Below are 27,036 nucleotides of genomic sequence, written 5' to 3' on the forward strand. Positions count from 1 at the left end.
ATGAAAATTTATTTATACATTATACACAACTGTAATTTGAGCCATAAGTCACAATTCAGCAACTACTTAAAAATATTAAAGTTACACATTTTTATTAGAAAAATATTTTGCTTATTAAAATGAAACATCCTTACAATAAAACATATTATTTAGCTTAATGAGCTTCTACAAGATAAGTGTTACATTAAGATAGGGAAGTGTAATCGTAATTTTCACTTTCCCAATAAACTCTACAAAACTACATTGACATAAATTACACTAAGCCATAATTGGCTCTAAGTATACATCTGTTACTACATTATATCATACATTTAGTACTTCCAAAACTAACATCACCTGACTTGTTATTCCAAATTAAATATGTGTTCTTTAGGAATAAACAAACTAGAAGAGAGTTCTTTACAAAGTTCTCTTTGCAATCATGAATAGACTAGCAACATCCTTATTTAAGTTTTTAGATTTAAGATTTTCTGCATCAAATTGAAAATAACTATATTTCAATTATCATTACCCTTTTCAAATAAGAACATTCTTTCAAAACTAGAATTCATTTATCAAAGATTTTCAGGTACTGCTGGCAGTTGGATGGAGAGGTTTAACGCGTGCAAATCTTGACAGGCCAAGTCGGAGACCATGACTGGGAGACTTGACAGAAACTCCTCCAAGTCGGTTGCTGCTGCTGCTTCCTGATGAGGCTAAAAGAGAAACCATCGCGTGTTGCTGGAATTATAAGTCATCTTTCCAAAAATCACTTGTAGGGCAAAAATTTCAAAAAATCATTATGATTCGCTATTTATGTGCATGGCTGTTCAAAGTATGAGTGTGATCATTTTAAAATAAAGTACAAAGGAGCAGAAGAGACAATAAGTTACATGGACCTCAAAAGGAAAATGTAGCAAATAAACTTTATCTTCAAACAATCTTTGAATCCTGTGGTGATTCAAACATTTTCTCGACCCAGAAAAAGGTGAGATAAGTATGGCCAACTCTAAACTCTCGATTTTGGGGTATCTGGTGGCACAGAATCTATCTTTGACTTCATTAGGTTATAGCTAATTTCCTTTGTTTCGCTTTTAATGCTCTTTGCAATCTGGTCCCCACCAACTTTCCAATTTCACTATAGATTGTTCCCCCTTCCTGCACTCTAGCATCTAGGCAAGCTGTCCTCCTTGCTGCTCCACACACAAGACGTTCCATCTTCTGTTTCTGTGTCTTTGCATTGGCTGCCACCTAAGCCTGGAATGCTCTCCCTTCTCATCTCCACCTTAAGAGAATCCCTTACTTCTTTTTAAGATTCAATTTAAATGCTTTCTTCTATAGAAAATCATTCCTAATCCCCTTAACTGCTAATACCCTTCATCTTTAAATGCCCTTGTATTTACTTTGTATTTATTCTACATATATTTATATATGTTGGTGCTCAGAAAGGATCTTGTGGTCCTTCAGGGCAGAGATTGTTTGACGGTTATCTTTGTACCCCCAGCATCCAGCACAGGAGGTGATGAGTAAATGTTTACTGATTAATTACAATAGTAAGTCCTCCTTTTCCTGTTTTCCCTTCTCAATTTCTTTTCAATTCTGCCACAGAAATCATAATATTGTAGGACTAGAAGAAACTGACCAATTAAGAAATCGAGGTGAGGAAGGGTTAGGTGATTTACCTAAGGTAAGTTTCTAGCCTAGATCTTCCACTAGCTAGCTGTGTTCAGCAAATAACTACTATCTCTTCCTATCTATTCCAAATGCAGTCATTCTAGGCCAAGCTATTCTTACTTCTTACTGTTATTTCTGCAATAACTACTTTATTAACATCCCTGCCTTCAGTTTCTCCCCACACTAGTCTATACAGAACAATGATACCATATTATGACCACTAGTATAAAACCTTGAATCACTTTCCATTGCTACCCTTAGTGTGGATGACTAAGTAGAAAAGTATTAAGGCTAACAAAATTTTATCTGAAATTAAAAGAAACAAGGCTAGAGCTAGCAATACAAAGTCAGTCTATAAAAAAACACTAAAAGTACAAACTTCACCCAACTATAGTAATTTCTGATCCTTGACTTTTCTAAATGATGTAACTTCTCTATAATAATACATTGTACACTAGCTAAACTGCTCACATAGAAAACAAAATAGGGATCCTACTGTATCCTATAGTTAAATGAAAATGTATTCAAGGAAATTATGAATGACAGTGATATCAGGCTGAAATTTTTCAGACCATGAAGGAAAAGAAAGAAATAGACATAAAGCATGAAAGATATAGAGATAATCTATGCATCTTCTCTTATCCCACAGAAGGGTATGTCACGTGAATAAATGGGGATGAAGATGCAATAAGCTGTTGTTCAAGGTGCTTGGACCTCAGTCACCTAAATCAAGTGGTAAAAGGCTGAGGTACTAATACAAAACATTAAGGATGGAACTAGTGTCCATAAATGATTTAACTTATATTCTCTGATCTTGCAGAAACCTGCCTATTAGCAGAAAAGTCCTTCCAGGAAACATGCATTTTATATGGCACACAGTGAGACTGCATTGCTCTTATGCTTTGGACTGTCCTTAATCTGAATTTATAGGAAAAGATATTTTCACTTTGCCAAATAAACTCTACAAAATTAGATGGATATGAATTGACTTAAGCCACAATTTGCTACAAGTATGGTAAGCGAAGTACAGTAAGGAGTATAGTAAGTATAGTAAGGAATACTATTGTCAGAGGTGGGATCTGAACTAATCTTTCTAATTCCAAGCCCAACACTCTATCCATTATTCTAATCTACATCTCAGCAGAGTGAGGGCATCTAAAGTTGATGACATTAAGAACCAATTTAAGGGAACTTTTAATGTTTAATCAGAGAATAAGAAACCCTAGGAGAGCAACAGTAGCTGTCTTTAAGGTATATGAAAGGCTATCATGAGGAAGAGGGATTAATTAAATGCACTGCTTGACACTAGATGACAGCCCAATAGCAAGAGTGCTAGATTGAAAACAAGGGGATCTGGATTCAAATCCCTACTCTGCCACCTACTATCTGTTTGACCTTGGGCGGGTCACACTATTTTAAATCTTCATTTCCTCATCTGTAAAGTGAGAGAGTTGGAAGTTGGATAAGATCATCCCAAAGGTCTCTTGCAGTGTTGTATCACTGATAATAAGACATTTCAAATACGCAAATTTAAGCTTGAAGGAAAAACTTGTAACATTCGGTGCTATTTTAAAATGGAATGGGCTGGTTTGTCAGGTATTGGATGACCTCACTGACTTCAAAGAAAAGGCTAGGGGACCATTTGTAAGGTGAGGAGTAGTATGGACTCTTGTTCAGGGATGGGTTGGACTAAATGATCTCAGAGGTCTCTTCAAAGCCTAAGCGACTACAGTTCTAAACTAGATGAGTCTCTACACTGAGGACTTCCTAATGACCAGTGACTTCACTTCCCTAGACTTCAGCTCATCATTTCTCAAAGGAGAGAGTTTGACTCAATGCTACTTTCCTGAGTCTAAAACCAATCATCACTCTCTTAAGGTGCATTCACGGAAGAGGTGAAACATGAGCTTTGCCTAAAAAGAGCTCAGAAAAGAGACAAAGAGCAAAGTTATACATACAAAGTACGTTCAAAGAATGAGAAGAATATTTTGGCTTAAAGTTTATACAAGAGACTAGGGGAGACAAGGATGCAGCAGTAATCAGAGACCAAACTGAATGCCAGGCTAAGGAGTCTGGACTTTATTTCATAGGCAATAGGAAGTGATAATATCACTTAAGCTAATCTAGTAACAAATATGTAGAAGGACTGAAAGCAAAGGAGATTTGTGACCAAAAAAAAAAAAAAAAACCAAAACCAAACTAGTTAGGAGGCTATATTTAATTCACATGTAAATGGTGAAGACCTAGATTAGGGTGGAAGCAGTGGAAATGGAAAGAGAGGGATAAGTTTAGGTGAAATTACAAAAGAACAATGGATAGAACTTGATCACTGACTTTGCTATGGAAGGGAGAGGGAAAGAATAAAAGAGGAAAAAAAGCAATCAAGCAAATCTAACAAATATATCAACAGTCTGATGGTGTACAATGTAATTTTCCACACTACAGTTGTCCCCTTCAACCCCAGCAAGAGGAAGCTAACACCCAGAAAGGCTAAGCATCTAAAGCCATTCAGACAAATAAGGAACATAGCTGGATCTCAAACTCTAGGACCTCTTGCTTCCAGTCCAGTGTTCTTTTTGCTGAAGTGACACAAACTACTAAATGTCCTGAAGTTTCACAGCCAAATTCTGCAGATAAGAACCTGCTAACTAAACAGACACATGCAGCCACTAATTTCTCCAAGTACTATGATTACTTGGATAAATAAAAATTCCTCACCTGGTGGGACCCATCTGGGCCTCTTAGATTCAGCTAAAGGGCTGAGTGCTTGTAATGGCTTCCTAACAAGCTTTGAAGACAGGCAAGCTTCTTTTGGTGCTGGTTTTGATTCAACAGGTGCTGGATGAGAGACCACTGGAGCTACTTGTTTGAAAAAGAAAAAAGGCAAAAATAAGCCAAATTGATTTTCATACTCAAAAGATTACACAATTATTTTTTGAAAATCAAGCAACTCATAGGAAATTACAGTAATATCAGTATCTTGGAGGCTCAGCTTAAGTAACAGCTCCTTCAAGAAGTTTTAATTCCTCAAGTGTTTAAAAAACAAGTTGATAATCTTAAAGAAAGTAGTTTCAGTGGTGAGGTTGGAAAGAAATAATTTCCAGTTGAATGCATTTTAAAGGTTCCATATTTTCGAGAGCAAAAACAAGGAGTTATCAGAAGTTAGCATAGTTGAATTTTAATGAATCAGACTGCAGTCACTTTTGTGAAAGTATTTTTAACCAGAAACTTGCATTTCCAAAATAATTAGAATAAGGACAATTTTAAAAGAAAAGAATCAATAGAGCAAACAAAATATACTTCTATGGCAAAGCTCAATGTTTCAAATCAAGCTCACCTAAACTGTGAGAAGTCTTAGCAGTTTTCTTCTCTTTCTTTTCCACTGGGGCTTTGACCTTAGCACTTCTCTTTTTATTTTCTTTGGCTTTATTTTTCTTTGTAGTAAAATCTTCATCATCTTCCCTCTCACTTTCACTGAAATCAGAATTACTTTCACCTGAATCAAAGGAAAAAATTAATTAGGTTCAGAACAGGAAAATGATTTATAAAATAACAGAAACATTGTATAAAGACAAACAACTCTGAAAGTCTTATCAAGTGTAATCAAAGAAATGACCAACTATTATTCTGAAGAGATCTGGAGCTGGGACCCCAAGAATGCCAAGGCGATGTCGCCTGAAACAAATTCACACACTCAAGCCTTCTCTTAGTCAAGTGGCAAAAAGTTCATTATGACACCAACAGAAGCAGGCAAACGTTCTTAGGGAAACTGCAAGCTAGTTATTAGGAGGGTGCTGAGGCTTATATAGAAGAGGGACAAGGGAAAGGAATGCCAACGATGCTAATTAGGTAAACTAGGGACTTCAAGGGATATGCTAGAGGTCCAGGTGTTTTTGGGAACAGGTGCCTATGATCTACGGATGGGAAAATGCAGGGAGTCCAAAGAGATAACTTTGTTGATACCAGACACTGAGGAAGTTGTCAACAGAGGCATGGACCCTGGGGATCTGGTTCGAGGGAGAGTCCTTGGGTCAGCCAGGGACAAAAATCTTTGGGCCAGTGTCTGTTCTGATAAGAGAATGTGTTCTGTAACAAAAGAAAATTTTCTTACAGGGCAAGGACCTATTGAGAAATTGGGAGGTTTCCAGAGATATGATTAGAACTAGGGCCCGAGCACCCCATCAGTTCCAGAGGACTAATGATAAAACATGGTACCAATCTCCTGACAAAAAGGTGATGGACTTGAGCTGCAGACTGAGACCTATTTTTTAGACATCACCAATCTGGGAATTTTTTGCTTGACTATGCATATTTGTTAGAAGGGTTTTGTTTTTCTTTCTTTTTCGACTGGTGAGGGGAGGAGGTGGGAGAGAGAAAATGTATTTTTGAAAGGGGTAGATTTTTGTTAACTTTTTAAATGAATTGGGTTTTCCACCTCTGGTTTAGGTGAGTTTTCTAATTTTTTTTTTTAATTATTAGCAGTTTTAACAAGACATCTACCAATTTTAGTCTCACCTTGGGAGAACAGATTTGTGAGTTTTAGTCACTTGAAAGAATTCAGATATATTTCCTAGCATCTGAGAGACATTAAACATGAGACATCACATACAAGGAAAATGGTCAGGAGCACTAATAATTCTGATGCCCAAATTCACCTGTTACATGGAATAAATTACAGGATTGTAACTAAACCTAAACAATCAGCTATCCTTTCAAGACTAGTTCAAGTATTGTTATCAAAACACAGGACTCTTTTACTATCACATACATGACATAGAGATTTGAATAGAGAAATTCCAGAAGTATCTGGAAATTCAGTTAACTTCCATACTGTGAATATAACTGACAAAACCCTGTATCTATTTTCTGTTTAGGTAAATCCGACAATCCTCAAACCCCAAGCCTGAGCAGAACAAATGATTTTTTTCTGGATAACTGGCTAGCCAAAGGTGATCTAAAAGTACATGGAGTACTTTATGTACCAAAAAATGTTTCTTTTGATTTTTTTAAAATTGTGAACAGATGCAAAAAAAAAAAATTGTGAATAGATGATTAAGCTACAGGGATGAACAAAGTTCACTGTTGATTCTAATCTTCATAGCTATAATTACAGACACTATTATTATACTGCATAGTAATTAGACAAATGGGGTTAGCAGTTTCCATATATGACTGTAGTTGGTATTACTTGGGCAAAGCCAAACTGTTTGGAATAAACCAAAAGTTTTGGGAAGGGAGCAGGACACTGCTCTGAAGACTCAGACTTTCAGTAAAACTCAGTGGGATGAAATCCATGACTAAATTAAGAATCTGAATGAGTCTACTTTATTCAAAAGAAAGAGGATAGGAAACCTCTCTCTAGCACTGGAGACCAGCAATTGTTTTGCAACTTATACTCTTAGAGAGTTGCTTGGTTTCCTAAGAGGTTAAGTGACTTAAGTATGTGTCTGAAATGAGTCTGGAACACAGATTATAATGACTAACAGTCCAGCTTTCTATCCACCGTGTGTTGGACATTTTAAATTGGACGTCCCAGAGAAATCTTAAATTCAGTATATCTAACACTGGACTCATTATCTTCCCCCATGCAACCCTCCTTTTTTCCAAAATTCCCTATTTCTGTCGAAGGCACCACCATTATTCCACTCTCCTAGGTTCATAATCTTGGCATTATCTTAAACTCCCTATATTCCCATCACTTCACATAGCCAATCAGTTGCCAAATCTTTCCATTTCTACCTTTACATCTCTCCCATTCTACCCTTCTTTTTCATTCACACAGCTACCACTGTGTTTCAGGCCCTCACTATCTCTTAGCTAGAATATTGCAAGTCTTCTAACAGACCTTCCTGTCTCAAATTTCTCAACATTCTAATACATTTCCTGAAGAGTAATCTTCCTTAAAAGAAGATTTGACCATATGATTCACTCACTCAATGAACTCCAGTAGCTTCCTATTATGTCTAGGATTAAAATATAAACTCCTGTTTAGTTTTTAAAGCGCTACACAACCTGGCCCCAACTGATCTCTCCAACCTCATTGGGCATTATTTGCCCTTCTACCTGTGATCCAGCCAAACTAGCCTCTCCTCTCTATTCCTCACTCATGACACTCCATCTCCCTGCTTTTGTCCTGGCCACGCCCCATACCTGGAAGGCATTCCCTAGCTAAATCAAGTCTGTGCCAGGCAACGTATTGAGCACTGAGATACAAAGAAAGGCAAAAAACAATCCTGGTTCTCAAGGAGCTCACAGTCTAATGGGGGTGACAACATGATTACAACTATGTATAAACAATAGTTAAAAGACATTTAGTCTCAGAGTCCATCTCTTAAAATGATGCTCCTTTCCTCATTCCTCCCTCTCAAATAAGGGGCAAAATCTTACTTGACATAATCCTTAGGTCTTTAACAAGACAAAAGCAAATGCATTAATAAGAAACAAAAAGGCACAGAAAATGTTTTTGTTCTGTGATCTCTTAAAAGTCTGCCTGAAGTTTCACCCTCTTTTGCCCTCTTTTCATTTCACATTTGTAAATACTGTGTATAAATCGCTGGTCTTGTCAATGAAATATTTTTATAAATCATTGCAGCATACACAGTAACTCACAGAGTTTTAAAATAAGATACTACTTACTTGTAAAGTCTGGTTCAGAGTCAGTACTATCATCATCTTCACTATTTTTTCTAAGTAACTTCCTCTGTTGTATCATAGCTTTGGATGCAGCTTTTCTTGGCCTATGACCAGCATGAGAATCATCTTCCTCAGTAATTTTATTTAAATCTAAAGAGTGACATAAAAATCAATGGAAACAAGTTTGTGGTAGATTTATTCTAACCAATTAGGTAAAATATTTGTATTTTCAGCAATACCCAAAACAAATTGATTACTTTTCATTATTTCCTATGAACAAAACAGTTGCTGTTGATGTACCCCAAACTTACTGAAGCAAACACCATCTACGCTGCAATTAGAGAGGTGACGAGAAATATTCATTTTTTCAGATTCAGCAGTATCACATTTTTCAACATCTAGAAAGAACACGAAGAAACTTTAATGTTCACACCATAAAATGCAAAGTTTAGGAACACTGGGAGGCTAGGACTAAAATTCTGAAAGATAAAGTAGCCTAAATTTAAAAAAAGAGAAATTAAACTGCATTTAATTATAGAGAAATCAATGCTTCTAGTATACTGCTATTTAATAAAGTTTGATTCCAAATTTTACTAAATATTCCCAGAATACATTTTTACTCTAAGAAATCTAAGGAAATTCTACATTCATCCTACTCTCCTACAAGAGGTAAGTAAGTTATTTCTTAACTGCAGGTATAGTAAGTACAATGGCATTCCTCATTATAAGTTTCTACTTTTATCACCGACAACTAAAGATTTACTAAAAACAAAGCTACAAATTTTAATTACGTTTACGTAAGAAAATACCTGAATCCTCACAAAAAGTAAGCTAAATGTTCTGAATGAGCAGAACTTAAATTCCAACAAATAAATAAAAATTGTGCAGTGAAGACTACAGTCAACCCAGACCATTAAGTGCACCACTTGTTGCAATGCTGCTAGAAAATAATTAAAGATTTAATTCAATATAGGAATTCTGAATTCATAAATCACTTGAGCCTACCAAAGACAGGCAGAATGGTGTAATGGAAGAAATACTGGACTTGAGTTAGGAGAGACTTAGATTCCCATCCTGCTTCTTATACTTACTAGCTGTTACTCTGGACCAGTCACTTCACTTCTGAGCCTCAGTTTCCTCATCTGCAAAATGGGGATAACAATACCTGTAGAACCTATGTCCTAAGGCTTTTGTGATTCTCATATTAAAAAATAATGTAAAATGTTTTGTAAATCTTAAATTGCTACATAAATATCATACATAATAGCTACCAAATATGCCACCTAAATAAACTCATTAGTATACTTAAAAATACATATTAAACAAATCTAGACTTGGGAGAGTAAGGTGTGGGGAAAGTAGGTGCCCAGGAATGAAAAATATAGGAAAAAGATTGTTCAAATTCACTTAATTTGAGGTGGAAAAATTCTCAGTGTTACATTAGAAAGTAATCTGAAATAAGCTAAGTGGTATAGTGAATACAGCACTGGATTAGGATTCAGCAAGATCTGAATGTGAATCCTGCCTTAGATACTCATTGTCTGTGTGAACCCAGGCAAGGCACTAAACCTCTCTCAGCCTCAGTTTCCTCATCTGCAAAATGGGGGTTATGATAGCACCTAACTCACAGGGTTGTTATGAGGATCATATTGATATAGCAAATGCAAAGTACTTTGTAAACCTTAAAGTATTATATAAATATTAGTTATTATTATCATTATCATTTCAAGAACCAAGTGATCAGGATTCTCTTCTGGGATAAGAAAGCAGAATAAGAAATAAAGGTTACTCAGCCTCCTGAAAGCAGCAGAATCCAGAAGACCACTCTGCAAAATGCTATACTGAAAGCCCTCATAAATTTAAAGTCCAATATATAGTGTTGTCAGAAGAACAGTCATAGTGGTCCCTCAGTGAAGAGCTATTCAAGAGAGCAATAAAGAAGAGATTGGTTTTAAATATATGGAAATATTTTAAAGATCAGTGATTTCAATGATCAGGGCCTGCCCCCAAAGCATTCGACCTATCTATGACTTAGTAGAAAAGCCCAAGACAGTTGCATTAGGCACACAGAGGTTAATTTGCCCAGGGTCACACAGTTAGTGTCAAGAAGCAAGATTTCTGACCCTAAGACTACTACTCTATTGTCTATACTATGCTGCCTCTCCAATACATATGTGCATAAAATAATCTTTACCTTGAGATTTCTGCATATCAGTAGTTGCTACAGAAGGTTCCTTCACGGATAATGCTAGTGCAACTTCTAAATCTCTCTTATAGAGTTTGTCATCCAAGGCCATCCTAAAATATAGACATGCAAATAACAATAATAACTATATTTGCCAGTCATTTCAATTAAAAAGCACAGTTGTGAGCCTTTCTTGAAATGGTTTTCATGATTGTTACTTTTACAAGCAATTTTTGAAAAAACTAACTTTCTGCTAATTGTATTTTGATAGTACATTTCTAAAATGTAACAATCTTCTATCAAATACCCTCATAAGGGTCTGCTATCCAAGACATATATAGCAAACTAACACAAATGACTAAAAGTAATTTCTCCCTTGGTTAGGTGATCAAAGAATATGATCAAAGAGTTCTCAAAAGAAGAATCACAAAAAATTGACAACTATAACAAAAATCACTCCAAGTCACTAAGAATAAGAGTAAATCAGAACAACCTTGAGGTTTTACCTCACACTTTAAGCCTGTCTGGAAGAGATGACAAAAAGGGGAATAGCTAGAGGACTTAAATATAGGCACATTAATCCACTGTTGGTGGAGTTGTGAATTGGTCCAACTCCTGAAAAATAATTTGAAATCATGCTAAAAAAAGAAAGTTATTAAAATAATGTCCATATGTGTGAGCCAGAGAATCCACAGGTGACCACAAGGAGGTCAGTAATAAAAAGTCCCATCTGCACCAAAATCTTTGTAGTAGCAGAGAGCTAGAAAAAAAGTAGATGCCTTTTGAATGGGAATGACAAATTACGGTACACGAATGTAATAAAACACTGCAAAAAATGAGTATGATGAATAAAAAGAAGCATGGCAAGGCATATGAACTGATACAAAATCAGAGGATCACATAGTCATACAGCTAGAGTTAGAAGACACTTCAGAAGCCATCTAGTTAAAACCTCTTATTTTACAGATGAGGAAACTGAGACCCAGGTAAACCTCAGAGAGAAGAGAGTATCCAGACAGGCAAAGTGATTCCCAGTGTCAAGAAGGAGAGGACTGAGAAAAGGCCAGATTTGCCAATGAAGGGAGCACTGGTAACTTTGGAAAAAAGGATGATGCAGTAGAAGGCAGATTTCAGAGGGTTAGGAAGAGAGTAAGAGGAAGGAAGTGGCAGTCCCAAGTACAAGAACCCGTTTTAAGGAGTTCAGCTGAGTAAGGGAGGAAAGACATAGGACAACAGCTACAGGGGAAGGCTGATTGGTTGGTTATTGCCTTTCGAGATCAAAGAGGACAAAAATGACATTATGATGTTGGGGTCATGGTACAGTGTGTCCAGCTGTGGCTGATCAGACCAATGCTGGCTCAGAAGGTTCTAACACAGGTTGGGCACAAATGATCCATATGACCATTTGCAGTAGAGATGTTTCAAAATTTGCACATCTCATGTTTATTTTGAGCTACTACAATTCTGCTTTGCTCAGAGTACAGCACCTTCTTTGATGCAGGCATGCCATGCTGGGTGGTCCTGTGCCAGTGTCTCCCATGTCTCACCGTTAATTGCAAAGGTCTTCAGAGAGACCTAAGATTGTCCATTTCTTCTTCTGATCTCTGTGTGAGTGCTTGCCTTGTGTGAGTTCCCCATAAAATAGTCTTTTAAGAAAATGTATGTTTGGCACTTGAATGTGGCCAGCCCATCAGAGTTGCATTCTCTGCAGTGGAGTTTGAATGCTCGGCAGTTCTGTTCAAGAAAGGACCTCAGTGTCCAGTACTTTATCTTGCCAGGTAATCTTCAGAATCTTTCTAAGACAATTCAAATGGAAGTGATTCAGTTTCATGGAATGGCACTGGTATATTGTCCAGGTTTCACAGGCATATGATAATGAAGTCAACACAACAGCTCTGTTGACTGTCAGTTTGGTATGTGCCCAATACCTCTTCTCCCCCACACTTTTCTTCAGAGCCTCCCAAACCCTGAGCTAGCTCTGGCAATACACATGTTAACCACGTCATCTACGTGTACATCCCTGGAAAGTACATTGTTAAGGTAAGTGAACTTATCCACAGCACTCAAGATTTCCCCATTTGCTGTAAACAATGGTTCTGCGTATGGATGGTATGGTGCTGGCTGGTGGAGAACCTGTTTTCTTAGTGCTGTCAGGCCAAAATTAGCACAAGTGGCAGAGAACTGATCCATACTCTATTGCATCTCAGCTTCAAAGGCTCCACTGAGTGCACAGTCAGCTGCCAAAAAAAAAAAGTCATGCACCAACTCTCCCTCTACTTTAGTCTTGGTTTATAGCCTTTTCAAGTTAAATAATTTACCATCAGTGTGGTAGCTGACCTTGATGCCATTTTTTGTCATCGAAGGTATCCAATAACATTGCTGAAAACATCATGCTAAAAAAGCATGGGAGCATGCACAGAGCCTTGCTTCACTCCATGGTGACTGGGAAAATGTGAGAGCATCCTCCATTTTTCAGAACCCATGCAAACATGTCATCATGCAACTGTTGTACAATACTGATGAACTGCTCCAGGCAACCAAATTTTGCCACTATCTTCCATAAGCCCTCATAACTGACAGTATCAGAGGCCTTAGTCAAATTGATGAATGTTATGTACAGACCTCTGCTCTGTACCTCTGTTCTGCTCCTGCCATTTCTCCTGGAGTTGTTGGGCAGCAAACATCACATCAACTACTCCTCAGCTCTTTCTGAAGCCACAATGGCTCTTGGGCAGATGACTATTGTCCAACTGAAGGATCAGCACATTAAGGATGGCTCTGGAAAGAATCTTGCCAGCAATGACTAAGAGAGACCCCCCCCCCCAATTGCCACAGGACTTGTTTCTTTTACCTTTAGAGAGATGGGCAATGGAGGTATCCTTGAACTCTTGGGGAATTAATCTCCTCTTGCCATATAACTGGAAGATTCCAGTCAGCTTTTGTATGAGCAGTGCACTCCTTGTCTTATGACTCTCAGCTGCAATAGAATCAGCACCAGGGGCTTTGCCACAGAAGAGGAGCCTAATGGCATCAAAAACCTATTCTTCAGTTGGAAGTTCGGCTAGAGATGGACTGACTCCCACCTGAGGTAAATGGTCAGCGGCTTCAGTGCTGGTTGATGAGAGTTTGTTAGAATGCCAGGGAAGTGTTGGCCCACCTCTCCAGGATCATGTCCTCATCACTAATCAATGTGACTCCATCAGCACTGAGTAGGTGAGATGCACCATAGGTCTTTGGCATCATAAAAGCACTTTGGATTGTTACTATCAGCACAAAATTGAATTTCATCTGCCTTCTAACTAAGCCAAGAATCCTGCATATCTCTAAGCTTCACTTGCACTTTACTTTTGATCACTGCCTTCTTAGAGACAGACAAACTATACTGCTGGTAAACCCTGTGGAGTTCTCATTTTTTCATTTAGGAGCTTCTGAATTTCCCCATCATTTTCATCAAACCAATCTTGATATTTAAAAGTGTTCTAGCCCAGATGAGTAAATGTGGTGCTGTACACCAAATCTCCGAAAGCTGCCCAAACCTTTTCTGTTCCACTGTTGCCAACCATTTGTTGGCTTAGCTTTTCCCTCCAAGTTAGCAACAAATTGTTCACACTCAGAGAAATGCTCTAAACTGTTGATATTAAGTCTTCTGGTAGTCATCTTGCCTTGGGGCCGCCACTTTCGCTAAATGCAAATGTTTAGCTTGGAGAGGATAAGTCTATACTTAGTCCAGCACTCTGTGCCACACATCATCTTCATCACTCTTACAGCCTGTCTATGAGACAATGACAGAGTTTACTAAATGCGAATGCTCACTCTAAGGATGCATCCATGAAATTTAGTTTAACAGAAGATGTTGGTGATGAGAAGGTCGTGAGACACAGAAGTCTTCAGTAAGTGACCATTGCTATTTCTGACTCCATTCCTCTCAAGGAGTCCCTGCCATGTCTGATGATCTGTGCCTCCTCTGGCATTAAAGTCACTCAGAATTATAAGCTTGTCCTCTTTCAGTATACTGATGATGAAGGTCTCCAGGTCTTCATAAAATTTTTCTTTCATCTCATCAGAGTTTGTCATGGTGGGAGCATACACACTGATGATGGTGGTGTGATGCTTTCTGGCAAATGGCAATTGCATTGTCACAAGCCTGTCGTTCACTCCCTTTGGGAGGTACACAAGCTTGTTGATGAGATTAGATTTGATTGCAAAACCTACACTAGCTTCATGGAGTTCACAATCACTATAGCCATTCTAAAAACACATGTATCCAGTCTGACTTCAGTAAGCTGGCCTTCATGTGCCAGCTTTGTCTCAATCAGGGCTGCTATTTAGATGTGGTATCCACTGAGTTCTCTCACAATAAGAGCTGTTCATCTTTCAAGTCTACTAGATATCTTACTGTCCACAACTGTGCACACATTTCATGTGCCAATGGTAAGAGGAATAATCTTCATAAAAAGTTTTGTACACTTTTTTGTGTTTTGATTGCAGGGTAGGATTCCCCGCCTCGGTAAGCAGGCCAGGGTTAGGGTAGATGAAATAGTCAATTTTGAGGGCACCTTTTCTAGCCCCTTTCTCACACCAGAAGGTGAGCAGTGTGATCCTTTAAAAAGGCTGCTCAGACACTCAAGAGGCTGCCAAATTCCACTGCTGCTTCAGGCCATGGCCTGGGTCACCTGTGTACAGCGTTGTGACTACAACTCCTGGTGTATCCACACCTGCTGCTTCGTTACTTGTCCAACACCACAGGACTTTCAGGTAGGTAAAAATGGTAAAATGGCATGGATGATGTCTTTTGATTTGCACATAAACAGTATTTAAGTGAGGCAGAGATGTGTAAAGTTATTGGCCTTACTCTCTCTTCCAAAATCATCAGAGTCCAATGGCAAGACAAAAGTCAAGACAACTAACGATGGCTCAGGATGCAGTGGATGACCCTGGTGTCTTCAATATCTAACCAAGCTCTAAGCACTCTACAGAGCCTGCTTCAACCACCTTCATGGAAACTGGAACAAATTGGTTTCATCTGCCCAATAGGCCCATGGAAGTCTTCACATGCTTGGGGTAGCCAGCCCCTAACTCCCTGACAGGTTTGAGGCCCCTGTTACTTTCATCTTGGTTTAACCCAACTGCCAAAACGGTTTATCTAGGTGTGACTGCTGGGCATGCTACAATTTTTTGGAGCCACAGGTGAGCACTGGGTCACAAGTGACACCAAAGGTGCAAAGCAGCCCTAAAAAGGGTGTGGCAGTCCTCATACCAGAGGTACTAGTCTTCCTTGAACACCCATACACCCCCACAGGGGAAGGTAGGAACAAGTGAAGGCTTTTTTTAAGAAAGAGGGAGACCTGAGCATGTTTGTAGGCAGCAAAGAAAGTGTCAGTAGACAGGGGGAGGAGTAAGAACAGAAAGGAGGCATGATGGTGGGGAATGAGAGGGGATGGGCTTGAGGGCTAAGCCCTAACAAAAGCAGAAAGGCTACCTCAACATCAAAGACTGGACCAAAGCAATAGTGGGGGATGATATAGAAAGGATATAAGATGAGAAAAGGAGAAGGGGGAGACAAAGGAGAGAGGATATATTAGAAAATTAATGTAAAAACAAAAGATATCAATAATTTTTTTTAATGATAGAAGGTATAATGAGACAGAAGTGAAACCAGGCAACGCAAAGAATAAACTGTATATATGCAAACACAAAATCATCTTTATTTCTATTTCACCCATTTCATTTTTGGCCCTGAGCTGTGATTTCATTGATATAAGGGGTCATATAAATAACTTCTTCTACCAATGCAGATGGAAACCTTCTCTGCAAGTCTCAACAGATTTTCCCAGGGCATTGAGAAGTTCAGTGACTTGCACAGGATCACAGAGTATGTGCCAAAGGCAAGATTGAATCCCAGCCTTCCTGTCTTTGAAGTCAACTCTAACCTGTGTTGCCTTTCATTTGACTCTATAAATATTAACTCTTAGTTTTAAGTTTTCTAACAGTTTAAAACAGAAATAGAGCCTAAAACAATCGTAGTCCCTAAAATATCATATAATTATCAATGAAACAGTATCATAAGACTTTAGTTTCCCACTGGAAGTGCAAAATAGATAGAAAAATTGCAACACAGTTAAAAGTGAGAGGTTAAGTGTCTTGCCCAAGGTCACATAAACAATTATCAGAGCTAGATTTGAACCAAAGTTTTCCTGTCTCCAAGGCTGGCTCTTTCTATCATACTGCCTTTTAGTTTAATGTAATCAAAATTATCTTTATCTTTTATGATGACTGGTATCCCTTGTTTGGTTAAGAAATCTCTCTCAGCCATTGCTGTAATTTCCATTTTCATTTTGATTTTTTAACAGGTCTTCAGGAGCTGTGGCTGTACCCCAAGGAGCAGCTGCCAAGCTGCATCTCCACAGGAACTGCTTCCTACGATGAGGGCTCAGGGCACTGGGCTAGAAGCAATATTAACCTAGGGCTCTTGGGTTCAGAGTCTTGGAATGTCTTCATCATGAGCTAAGGGAGGCTAGTGATTAAAGTGGTGGTCATGGCTTGACTTGCTGTCTCCTGGCTCCCTCTCAGGGTACCCTTCTGCTTCAGCTAAGTTGCTTTTCTTGCCCTGCAAGTGGCAGTTGGTTGGCAATTGGTGGGCACACAAGTTGTTGTTTCCATGAATAATGGCTATGAGGGGTGGACTGGAAGCAGGATCAGTGGTCTGTGGGTACTACCACTCCCAAGGCTCTGGTACTCATCTACCTATTGGTGGCAGTTGGTCAACAGTTGTTGCTTGTGGTGATGAGGAAGGTGGGCCCCCTCTCCAAAATAATTTCTGCCCTCAATGATAGCTGTAGGTAGTCTAAACCCAAGAACACAAACTACTATGATAATGAATCCCTATTTTATAAGAACTACTTAGAAAATTCAAAAACAGTTTGGCAGAAATTAGCTTTAAACCCAAAACATTTAACTCATACTACCACAATAAGGCCCAAATGGATATATAACCTATATATAAAAGGTCACAACATAAAAAAATCAAGACATAAATGGAAGAAAGTATCTTTCACAACAATTATGGGAGAGAATTCTCAGCCAAACGGGATAGAGGTGATCATAAAAGATTAAAAAAAAATTTTTTTTGAATACATAAACTAAAAAGCAGCATGGTGTAGTAGAGAGCTGACCCTGGAGTCAGAAGACTTTGGTTCAAGTCCTGCCTCTGATTCCTACTGGCTGTGTGACCCTAGGTAAGTTACTTAATCTATCAGTGTCCTAGGGTAGCCCATAAATTCAGAGTAGGTGCTAATCTGTACTTGTAGAGGCAGTTTCTTCATGAGGATTTCCCTACACAAATAAAATCATAGGTCTGGTAGAAACAACAACAACAACAACAACAACAACAACAACAACAACAAAACAGAGGAAGATGAGTCCCAATTGGCCTCTCTACTTCTAGTGATGCTTCTGGCAATGGGGGTCACTCATAATGGGAGTCTACATTTGTTCCTGAGAGTTTAAAGAGTAAACATTCCAGCAACAAAAGAGAGATGTGAGGATGCTCTTGTCTTTTAAGAGTAGTGCCCTGAAGATAACTGCAGTAAATTGTTGTTGGATTTTCATGACATGTTTGAATTTGGGAGTGATATTATGCTCCAGGTCCAGAAGCTGATAGGCATAAGCCTGCCAACCTCCCACTTCAAGGATATTATTCCAAACTAATTCCACGTGACAAATACTGTAGGATAAGATGGAGAAATACGGGATAGTATAATGAGACAAATTTGCAAATGGTTCAGTGACTGGACCCAAAGAGGCGTCACTTTTTTTTTTCAAGGCTCTTTTTTTTTCTTTGCTAGGCAATGGGGTTAAGTGACTTACCCAGGGTCACACAGCTAGTAAGTATTCTATGTCTGAAGTCGGACTCGAACTCAGGTCCTCCTGACTCCAGAGCTGGTGCTCTATCCACTGTGCCACCTAGTTGCCCCTCTACCAAAGCAGAGTCATTAACAAGAAGGTGGCAATTGGAAGGGAAGCCTATGTTTAGAGTGCCTTGCGGGGTCTGATGTTGGCCCTGTGCTGTTCAACATTTTTATCAATGACTAGGATAAAGGTATAGAGGCATACTTTTCAAATTTGCATTTGACATGAAGCTCAGAAGTATAGCTAACATAAAGGATAATGGTATGGAACCAAACAGGTCTCAATTGGCTGTAATATGGTGAACAGAATAAAACTTGAAAAAAAATGTGAAATTCTACAATTGATTTTCAACAATTTTCAAATATACAAGATAGGGGAAGCATTGCTAGAAAAGAGTGCCTGTGAAAAGGACCTGGAGGTTTGACTGGATGGCAAACTCTGCAAGTCATACAGCAGCCCCAAGAGTTTACTCTCTACTAAAAGGCAGAGTGTTCAGGAAGTAACAGCTCTACTAGAGCTTGACTTGGTCAGGTTACATCCGGAGCACAGTATGAAGTCCTGGGTACATTTTAGGAAACAAGAACATTTCCAGAAGAGAGGAATGGAATGAATGCTATATGAGGGATGGCTGAAAAAAAGTGGGGAGGTTAGACAGGCAACTAAAAAGAAGGCTTACCAGAGATATGACCACTACCTTAAAATATTTGAAGGCTTATTTAAAGAAGAGATAAAACCTGTTTTGCTTGACCGCAAAGTATGGAATTAGGAGCTGTTGATGGGTAGGAGTTACAAAGAGACATATATCAAGCCTAAGCTTGATATAAGGAAACAACCTGAGCTATCCATTATCAATTAACTGCCTAGGGATGAGGAAAGGGGTTTGAGGTGGAAAGTGAGGTAGTTAGTAGGTTTCCCCTCAATGAGTAGTTTTTAAGCAGAGAATAGTTAATTATAGGGGTGCTAATGAACAGATTATTTAGAGGGTCTTTGAGATTTCTTTTAAAAATTCTGATATACTTCCCAGTGGATTATCAGAATAAAAAATTGAAAAATGTCATTTAGGTAAACATCTGAAGAAAGAGAATAGAGCAATCAGTAAACTAAGAAAGCTAAAGAAATATCACGGGATTTCTGAAATTTTTGAAAAAAAGAAATTAAGAAAAATTTCCTAGAATAACAGATTTAGAACTGGTAGGGGCCTTAGAAGTCATCACATCTAGACCTCTCATTCAACAAATGAAGAGTGAGCCTAGAAAGTTTAAATGACTTGCCCAAGGTCATACAGCTAGTAAGTGTCTGAGGCAGAATCTGAAAGGAGGTCTTCTTGACTCCACGCCTAGCACTCTATCCACTGTAACATAGAGCCTCAGATAACTGCATGCCAGTTAACCTATTTCACATTCAAAACTATTTCAATCACGTCTCATCTCTTACCTTTTATTAGGTGTTTTCACTTGGAGTGGAGATTCTTCTTTATGGCTGTTTTTGGATTTTGGTTTCTCCTGCTTTTCTCGTTTTGTTTCCTTTGGTATTTTTGATTTTTTGTTTGAAGTTGCAGTCCAAGGAGCAAAATCATCATCATCTTAAGGTATGTAGTGTTTTGGTTATTTTTTAGGGGGAAGGAAAGAAAAAACTCATGAAGTTCTCTTAGTTGAATAATAAAGGTGGTATTTCAGAAGTTCAAATCTTTTGAAGCATATAGTCTTAGAGTTTTTATTCAAGCAATTTCATTGTGTCATAATTGGCCCAGTTCATAGCAACTTTTTCATGACTAATACCTATATAATTTCAACCTATCATAGACCAAGTACCTGGAATTCTGCAACACCAATTATACTGGTATACAAAAACCCAAGGCAAAAAGTAATGCATTGAGGTAATCTTCTGAAGATCTACTGGGACCGTTTATAAAGACCTGTGTCAAAAAGGCTCCATCACTTTGAAAGTCAACCATCAACCAGCAAAGCATGTTTATTTCAACTTCCTAACTGAAACAATATATTCTCAGGGTCTACTCATATGGCTAGAGAATAATTTGTGTGAAAAATAACTGGGAGTTTCTAACATGGGAAAGAACAGCAGGCACAATAAGATTATGGAGAGAAAAACAGTCATACTCTTAGCTTCACATAAGATGAAGAGGAAAAAAAATAGAGGACCTATCTTAAAGTTTAATAGAAGCTCTGATTCTCAGGGTTGAAAGGGACCCCTGGGTCATAGTACAAAGTCTACCTGAACAAGAATTCCCTTCACCAAATACTAAGACATTATTATCCAGCCTTTGCTTGAAGACTTCTAGTGAGGGGAAACCTACTACTTTCAAAGTCAGCCCATTTTACTTTTCGATAGTTCTGTTAGGAACCTCACAAGCTCAAAAATTTATAGGTAAGACATTAGAAATCACCTAGTATAATGCCCTTGTTTTACAGAGGCTACATAGCATTTCCAGGGTCCAAAAGTATGTAGCAGGGTTGTAATCTGAATCTTGATGCTCAGACTTTGAGTTGTCACCCTTGCTACTGCATCATGGGGCCTCCACACATCCACTGCTCCTGTCTCTACCCTCTGGGGCCAAGCAGAATACAACTAAGCCCTCTTTCACAGATCGACTCTTCAGAGACTTGAAGGCTGGGATCCTAGCTCCCTGCAGCTCTTTGCGGCCTGGTTAAACATGCTGGTTCTTAAACTGAGTTTATGGGGGCATCACTTGAGGCAATTCACTCTCCTGAGACACTGGGTAGTATAATGCATAGTGCTGATCTTGTAATCAGAAAGGTCTGGGGTCAAATCTCACCTCTAACACTTACTGGCTATGTAACTAGGGGAAGTCACTTAACTTTCTGGGTCCTCAGTTTCTTCATCTGTAAAACGGAAATACTATCAATAGTATCTATCTCACAGGGTTGTTGTTGAGGTTCACAGGAGATAATGCATGTAAAGCACTTTGCAAACTTTATGGAGTTAGGTAAATGTCAGTTATTATTACCATGGTCTCCTTGCCCTCCTCTGGGTACTTTCCAGCTTTTCTTTCTTAATTATCTCCTAATAAGTCATGGGTGCCCAGAACTAAACACAAGAAATCAGATTTGATCTGACTAAACCAGCTAGGGCAAAGGACAAATGTATTATGACCTTCCTACTCTGTGTGATATACCTCTCTTAGTGCATACTAAGGTTGCATTTGCTTTTTTGGCTATTATATCACACTGTTGAGTCATAATGATCTTAGACTCAGCCTCCTTATCTGACCTCTCTCCCAAACTCTAGGCAAACATGGCTAATTGTGGTTACTAGATTTCTCAACCTGCATATCCCTATGGTACTTCAAATTTAGCATATCTAAAAACCAATCTTAACTTTAGCCAGAAACTTGCTTCTCTTCAACACATTTTAGGGCCATCATTCTCTTAGTCACACGCAAACGAAACTTCACTTATCTTTGACCCTTCCTTTTCTATTCCTCTCATATCTAGTTTACTTGCCAAGTCGTATCTGTCCTATCTCCAGATCTCTTGTATCCTTCTCCACTGGTACCACAACCCTAGTTCAGAGCCTTAATATCTCTTACCTCAGCACAGAAACAGCTTCCTACCTAATTCATCTCCCCATCTTTTTCCAATCTATTCTACCAGTCCTCAAGTCTGGGATAACTGCTTCCTTCTGAACAACTCCTATAACACTTGTAATGTTAGCACTTAATTACATAATGCTTATATTTTTTCAAGTGTTTAATATGTTTTAGTCCTATGTCTTAAAATAGATTAAAAAGCTCTTTAAGGCCCTGGTTCATAGACCCTATTCTTCTCTGATCCATTCCACAGTGTTCAGCATACTGCAAGCCCTTAACATACCCTTACTGACTTAGTTCAGAAACTGGATTATTCACATACTTACCCAAGCCAAGTTATTAGCTTTGAATCTGAGTGAAGGAGAAAATGATCACTCAGAATTATAAAACACTTTATATCTTTAGAGTAAGATATTTTGGCTTGGGCACAGTATCTTACCCTAAACTGAACTAAAAGAGTCACTTACAATGTGGCTTTGTACATGTTACAACTTAACCAATTAGACAAATGCATAACTGCTATCTAACAATTATCCTAGTTGAAGATTGTAGTATGGTATAGCAGAAAGAGCACTGATGTTAAAAGTCAGAAAATTTGGATTCATGTCCCAGTCCTGACACTTAATTAGGCAAATCCCTAATCTGTTGGGAAAAAAAAAGTATAATAATACTTGTATCATGTAGTTCTCAAGAATGCTGTGATGAAATGTTTTGTGAACTTTCATGCCAGGTTTAACTAACGACAGTGCAAGGCAGTAGATATATGGAGCATGGACATTCTGCAAATACTGAGGAAAAATGAAAACTTGCAACTCTAAATACAGAAATATGAAGCTGCACTTACCATCATAGTCTGAATCCAAAGACTGCGAGTAATCGACTGGTTTCTTATTCCTATTATAAACACAAATTTTTTCAGTTATATAAATTTCAATTTTTCTCCTCCAGAGAACAGTTTAAATACATTTCCTTTTCAAATGAAATATTACGTTATCTAGTCAATAAGCATTTATTAGGTACTTAACTACGTTTCAAGCAATGTACAAGTCCTTTGAAAAATTCCTAATTTCAAACAAAAATAGTATCTTTTTAGTTTTGTTAGTTAGGTAATTTATTAATTTATTAACTACATAAAAACCAAACTCCCAAGGGTTGATTGCCTGCCAGTGATTAAAAACTTTATACTCAAAGGCAATTTTCCTTTCTGTAGCTCAAACTGATTTTTAACTTAAGTGGATCCACCCTTGCTGTCATTTCCAAGGAATCTATAAATGTTCATCTAATGTTACAATCTAAAGATAAATGTATACTCTCTCTTTTTTTCAAACCTTGCGCATTGCACTAACTTTGTTAAGAAAATTTAACACATAAGTTAAAACTTTAAAAGATAAATTAAAATGTATTTATTCACACTACAAAATAACTCTTTGCTTTTGATAAGGATTTTTAAAAGTATTCCTTTAATAAGGAGTTGTTCTTGTGATTTAGAATGCATATAAGTGTCTTCTACTTCTTCTGACGCAAGAAATTAGTCAGAAGCCTGAAGGCAATGGGAAAGGGGGCCTGCCCACCCAAGTCAGGCTCCCAGCATGATGGTCAGAAAGCCCAGAGCACTCTTGGAAGTGCCAAAGGACAATGGATATGTGGGCAGCAGCACAAAGACCCTGCCTGCAAAGGCAACCTTGGGCTGTGAAGTCTCTAGCACCTTGACCTGAGACAGCAGAAAAGACCCTGCACTAAGCAGGAACAACCAACTCACTCAAAAGTACACCAAGGGCTCTGGCACAAATCTCCAACTCAGAAACTAAAGCTGGAGAGATGAGGAAACCAAAGTAGATATCAACCAGTAATAAAAACTGTTACAAATTTAAAGATTCCCCTACAGAAGAATAACATAAACTCCATGACAACTGCAGAAACTCAGGGGGGAAATGGATTTTCTAAAAGGAAATGAAACAAGAGCTAAAAAATGAAATAAAATCTCTGAAGGAAAGAGCTGGAAGGAGAATGAATAGTTCAGAAGACAAAGTGACGAACTTCCTGAAAACCTAAATAACCCAAACAGAAATCAATAAATCCATGAGACATCAAAAAATAGCAGAACAAAATGAAGGCTAAAAAAAAAGAGAATTGGAGATAACTGATATTAAAAACAACTGACCTAAAAACTAGGTCAGGGAGAAAAATTTAATAACCATTAGACTCCCTAAAAACAATTATTTAAAATGTGTGTCTGTATAAAACATACACATAGGGACACTACATTTCAAAGAACTGTAAATGAAAAAAAGCCCAGATCTATTACAATTAAGGGCAAAAACTGTAAGAATCCACATATTATTCGCAGAAAAGTCCCAGAAATGTTAGAGTCAGAAAAAAAAAAAATTCAAGCAGTCAAAATACAGAAGTAATAGTGATGTGTTCACAAAAGGGGAGGAGGGGTATTGAAACATCTTTAAAAATGCAAAGCAGTACACAGAAGGAAGTTCAGAAGGAAGCACAGAGAAGTTTTGAAAGCAAAATGTAGAATGTATAGTTTTTTTTTAAAAAGCAAGCATTATGAAATGGATATTCAATTTCATAGAGAATCCTCTTTTGCATTCTACTATGTATATGGAAATGTCTTTTGTGTGTGTAAGTTCAGAGTTTATTTTTTTAAAAAGAATTTTATTTTTAAACCAAGCATGTGGAAGTTCATCTGGCATTCCTCTGCCAGACTCCAATCACAATGGAAAATCATAATTGCTTAAATATACCTAAAGGTCACCTCTAGAAAGTGAAAAGAAGAATAAATCACAAAGTTATGAATTATATTTTCATTTATATTTCTATTTATAATACCAACGACTTCTTCCTTTAAAGTAAGGTCATTACAAACCTTCAGCAAAGGAATGTAAATTGAATCTTTGTAAATAAAATTAATTCTTGCACTATGACCCAGTCTAAGCCAAAATATTCATATACTAACACCTACAAAGCATAAAGCATTAAATTCAGAAATTTAGTATATAAAATGTGCAGAATTACAACTAATGAATCTTCAATTTTACATACATCAACAGTAGGTAATCCAAAAAGTAATTTATAACTGAATTAGGAAAATCAATTAATTTGAGATCTATTATAATTCATTTTACCACTAGATTTATACTTCTAATTATATTTTTCTTAAATATAAGATTAGAGAAGACCAAGTCAGTCAATCAACAAGCTACTACTACTAGTCAGGGTTTCAACTAGGCACTAGAGATAAAAAGGGAAATATACCCTTAAGGTGCTCACCTTCTAATAGAAGACATAGTTTGAAAATAACTGTGATACATTATAAATGGAAAATAATCTCTTAAAACAGCACTAGCAGCTAGGGAGGGGAGGGAGAGGTAGAGAGAGAATGGGAAAAATCTCTGGAGGAAGGTGGTCTTTGAGTTCCCTTCCAGGAAAGGAAGGAGAGCATTCTAGGCCTGGAGGACTACCACTGTAAATGCATGAATTTGAGAGAAAGGAGTGTGATGTGGTAGACCAGCAAATGAGTTACTATAGCTGGACTTAAACTACATAAAAAAAGTAAAGTGTAAGAAGACTGGAATGGTAGAAATGGGCCAGGTTGTAAAGAGCTTTAAAAGAGAAATGGAAGAGTTTAGATTTGATCTTGGAGGTAAGGGGGAGCTACTGGAACCCATTGGGTAAGTGAGAAGACATGGTCAGATCTGCACTTTAGGAATGTAATTTCAGCAGCTGTGGGAGGATGAAGTATAGAGATACTCAAAGCAAGGCATGAAGAGTCCCCCAGGCAAAACAACAGATCTAGGAATCAGACCTGAGTTGAGTCTCAGCATTAACACTTTTTCATTGTGTGACTCTAGGCAAAGCACTTTACTGCTCTGGTCCTGTTTCCTCCTCTGTAAAATAAGGATTGTTTTGGAAGAAATTATCTGAAAAACCTTAAGGTACTTTAGAAATAATTTTTCACTCTGGGTGGGGCTGTGAATTGGTCTATTGGTGAATTGGAAAATAATCCAGAATATGCTCCAAAATTTGCTAAGCTTTGCATACCCCGCGACCAAGGGATACCACTACTAGGCTTACACCCCCAAAGAGATTAAAAAAAAAAAAGAGGAAAAGGACCCATATAGACAAAAAATTTTGTAGCAATTCTTTTCGTAGTGACAAAGAACTGGGAATTAAGGGAGGTGGGGAAAAGGGTGCCTATCAATTGAGAAATGGCTGAACAGAGTATGATACATACACATTCAATGGAACACTACTATGCTGTAAGAAATAATTAAAGACACAGCTTCAGAGAAATCTGGGAAGATTTGTATGAACTGATGCAGAGTGAAGACCTAGTTGTACAATAACACCACCACTGTATGGACAAACACCTTTGAAAGACTTCAGAACTCTAATCCATTCAATTACCAGGGACCAATGATGACGCAAGCTACCCACCTCCAGACACAGAAGTGCCAAACTTAAGAGGCAGAGTGAGACACATGTGTGTGAATATGCATAAACGTATATATGTGTATATTTAGGCGGGGCCAACGCAGGAATATGTTTTGCGTGACCATGCTTATTGGTTTTTTTTTCCCAATGGTTTATGGGTGAGACACAAAGAAAATGTTTTCATTGAAAAATTTTTTTAAAGAAATAAATAATTGTGACAAATATTCTTACAAGCCAACACTTGCAAAGCGCTTTCCATATCTTAAAACGCTATTACGAATACTACTGTTCCTATTATCTCGTGGGTCATATAAGCGGATCCTTTCTCCTCTCCATCTCTACTCCTCTGCCCTCAATCTCGTCTCAAAGACGTTCCCTATCACCACAATCACCACCTCTAGCCCACGGCCCTTTCCCCTCTCCTTCCTCTTTTCAATCTCGTCCAGTTCCCCGACCCCCCATGTCGGTTAATTGCTCACCGCACGGGCCTCGGCATGGTCGCAGGCTACCCGAGGTCGCTCAGGGAGCCTCCAGAAGCTGGAGCCAGGTTGGCTGGAGCTACCGTTCCCGCCGAAGATCAAGCGCGCGGGAACCCCGCCCACCACGGAACTCGAAACCCGGAACTTGAGCTCCAGTTCCGCCG

General features: G+C 38.1%; 1 protein-coding gene across 2 annotated transcripts; it reads right to left on the minus strand.

Moving 5' to 3' along the window:
• On the minus strand, positions 1–26,970 carry RAD51AP1 (RAD51 associated protein 1). 2 transcript variants are annotated; one of them, XM_027856435.1, is made up of 9 exons: positions 26,873–26,970; positions 22,792–22,841; positions 19,814–19,961; positions 10,481–10,584; positions 8,598–8,684; positions 8,290–8,436; positions 4,991–5,149; positions 4,372–4,515; positions 1–695 (listed from the first exon to the last, which is right to left on the minus strand). In XM_027856435.1, the coding sequence occupies exons 1-9, from the start codon at positions 26,887–26,889 to the stop codon at positions 565–567; spliced, it is 987 nt and encodes a 328-aa protein (XP_027712236.1). In that variant the 5' UTR covers positions 26,890–26,970; the 3' UTR covers positions 1–564. The 2 variants fall into 2 exon arrangements, with proteins under 2 accessions (XP_027712236.1, XP_027712237.1); XM_027856436.1 differs by having other exon boundaries at positions 6–695; positions 4,372–4,512.
• Positions 26,971–27,036: the final 66 nt, after the last annotated feature.

This window comes from Vombatus ursinus, unplaced genomic scaffold, assembly GCF_900497805.2.
Source record: "Vombatus ursinus unplaced genomic scaffold, bare-nosed wombat genome assembly UNPS02011431.1, whole genome shotgun sequence".
NCBI classification, from domain to species: Eukaryota; Metazoa; Chordata; class Mammalia; order Diprotodontia; family Vombatidae; genus Vombatus; species Vombatus ursinus.

Excerpts from the sequence above, each read along its gene's own strand:
- RAD51AP1 (XM_027856435.1), bottom strand. Across the intron at positions 8,437-8,597 it reads CGTAGATGGTGTTTGCTTCA|ATTTAAATAAAATTACTGAG; the intron begins GTAAGTTTGGGG and ends GTCACTCTTTAG. Across the intron at positions 5,150-8,289 it reads CTCTGAACCAGACTTTACAA|GTGAAAGTAATTCTGATTTC; the intron begins GTAAGTAGTATC and ends CCTTTGATTCAG.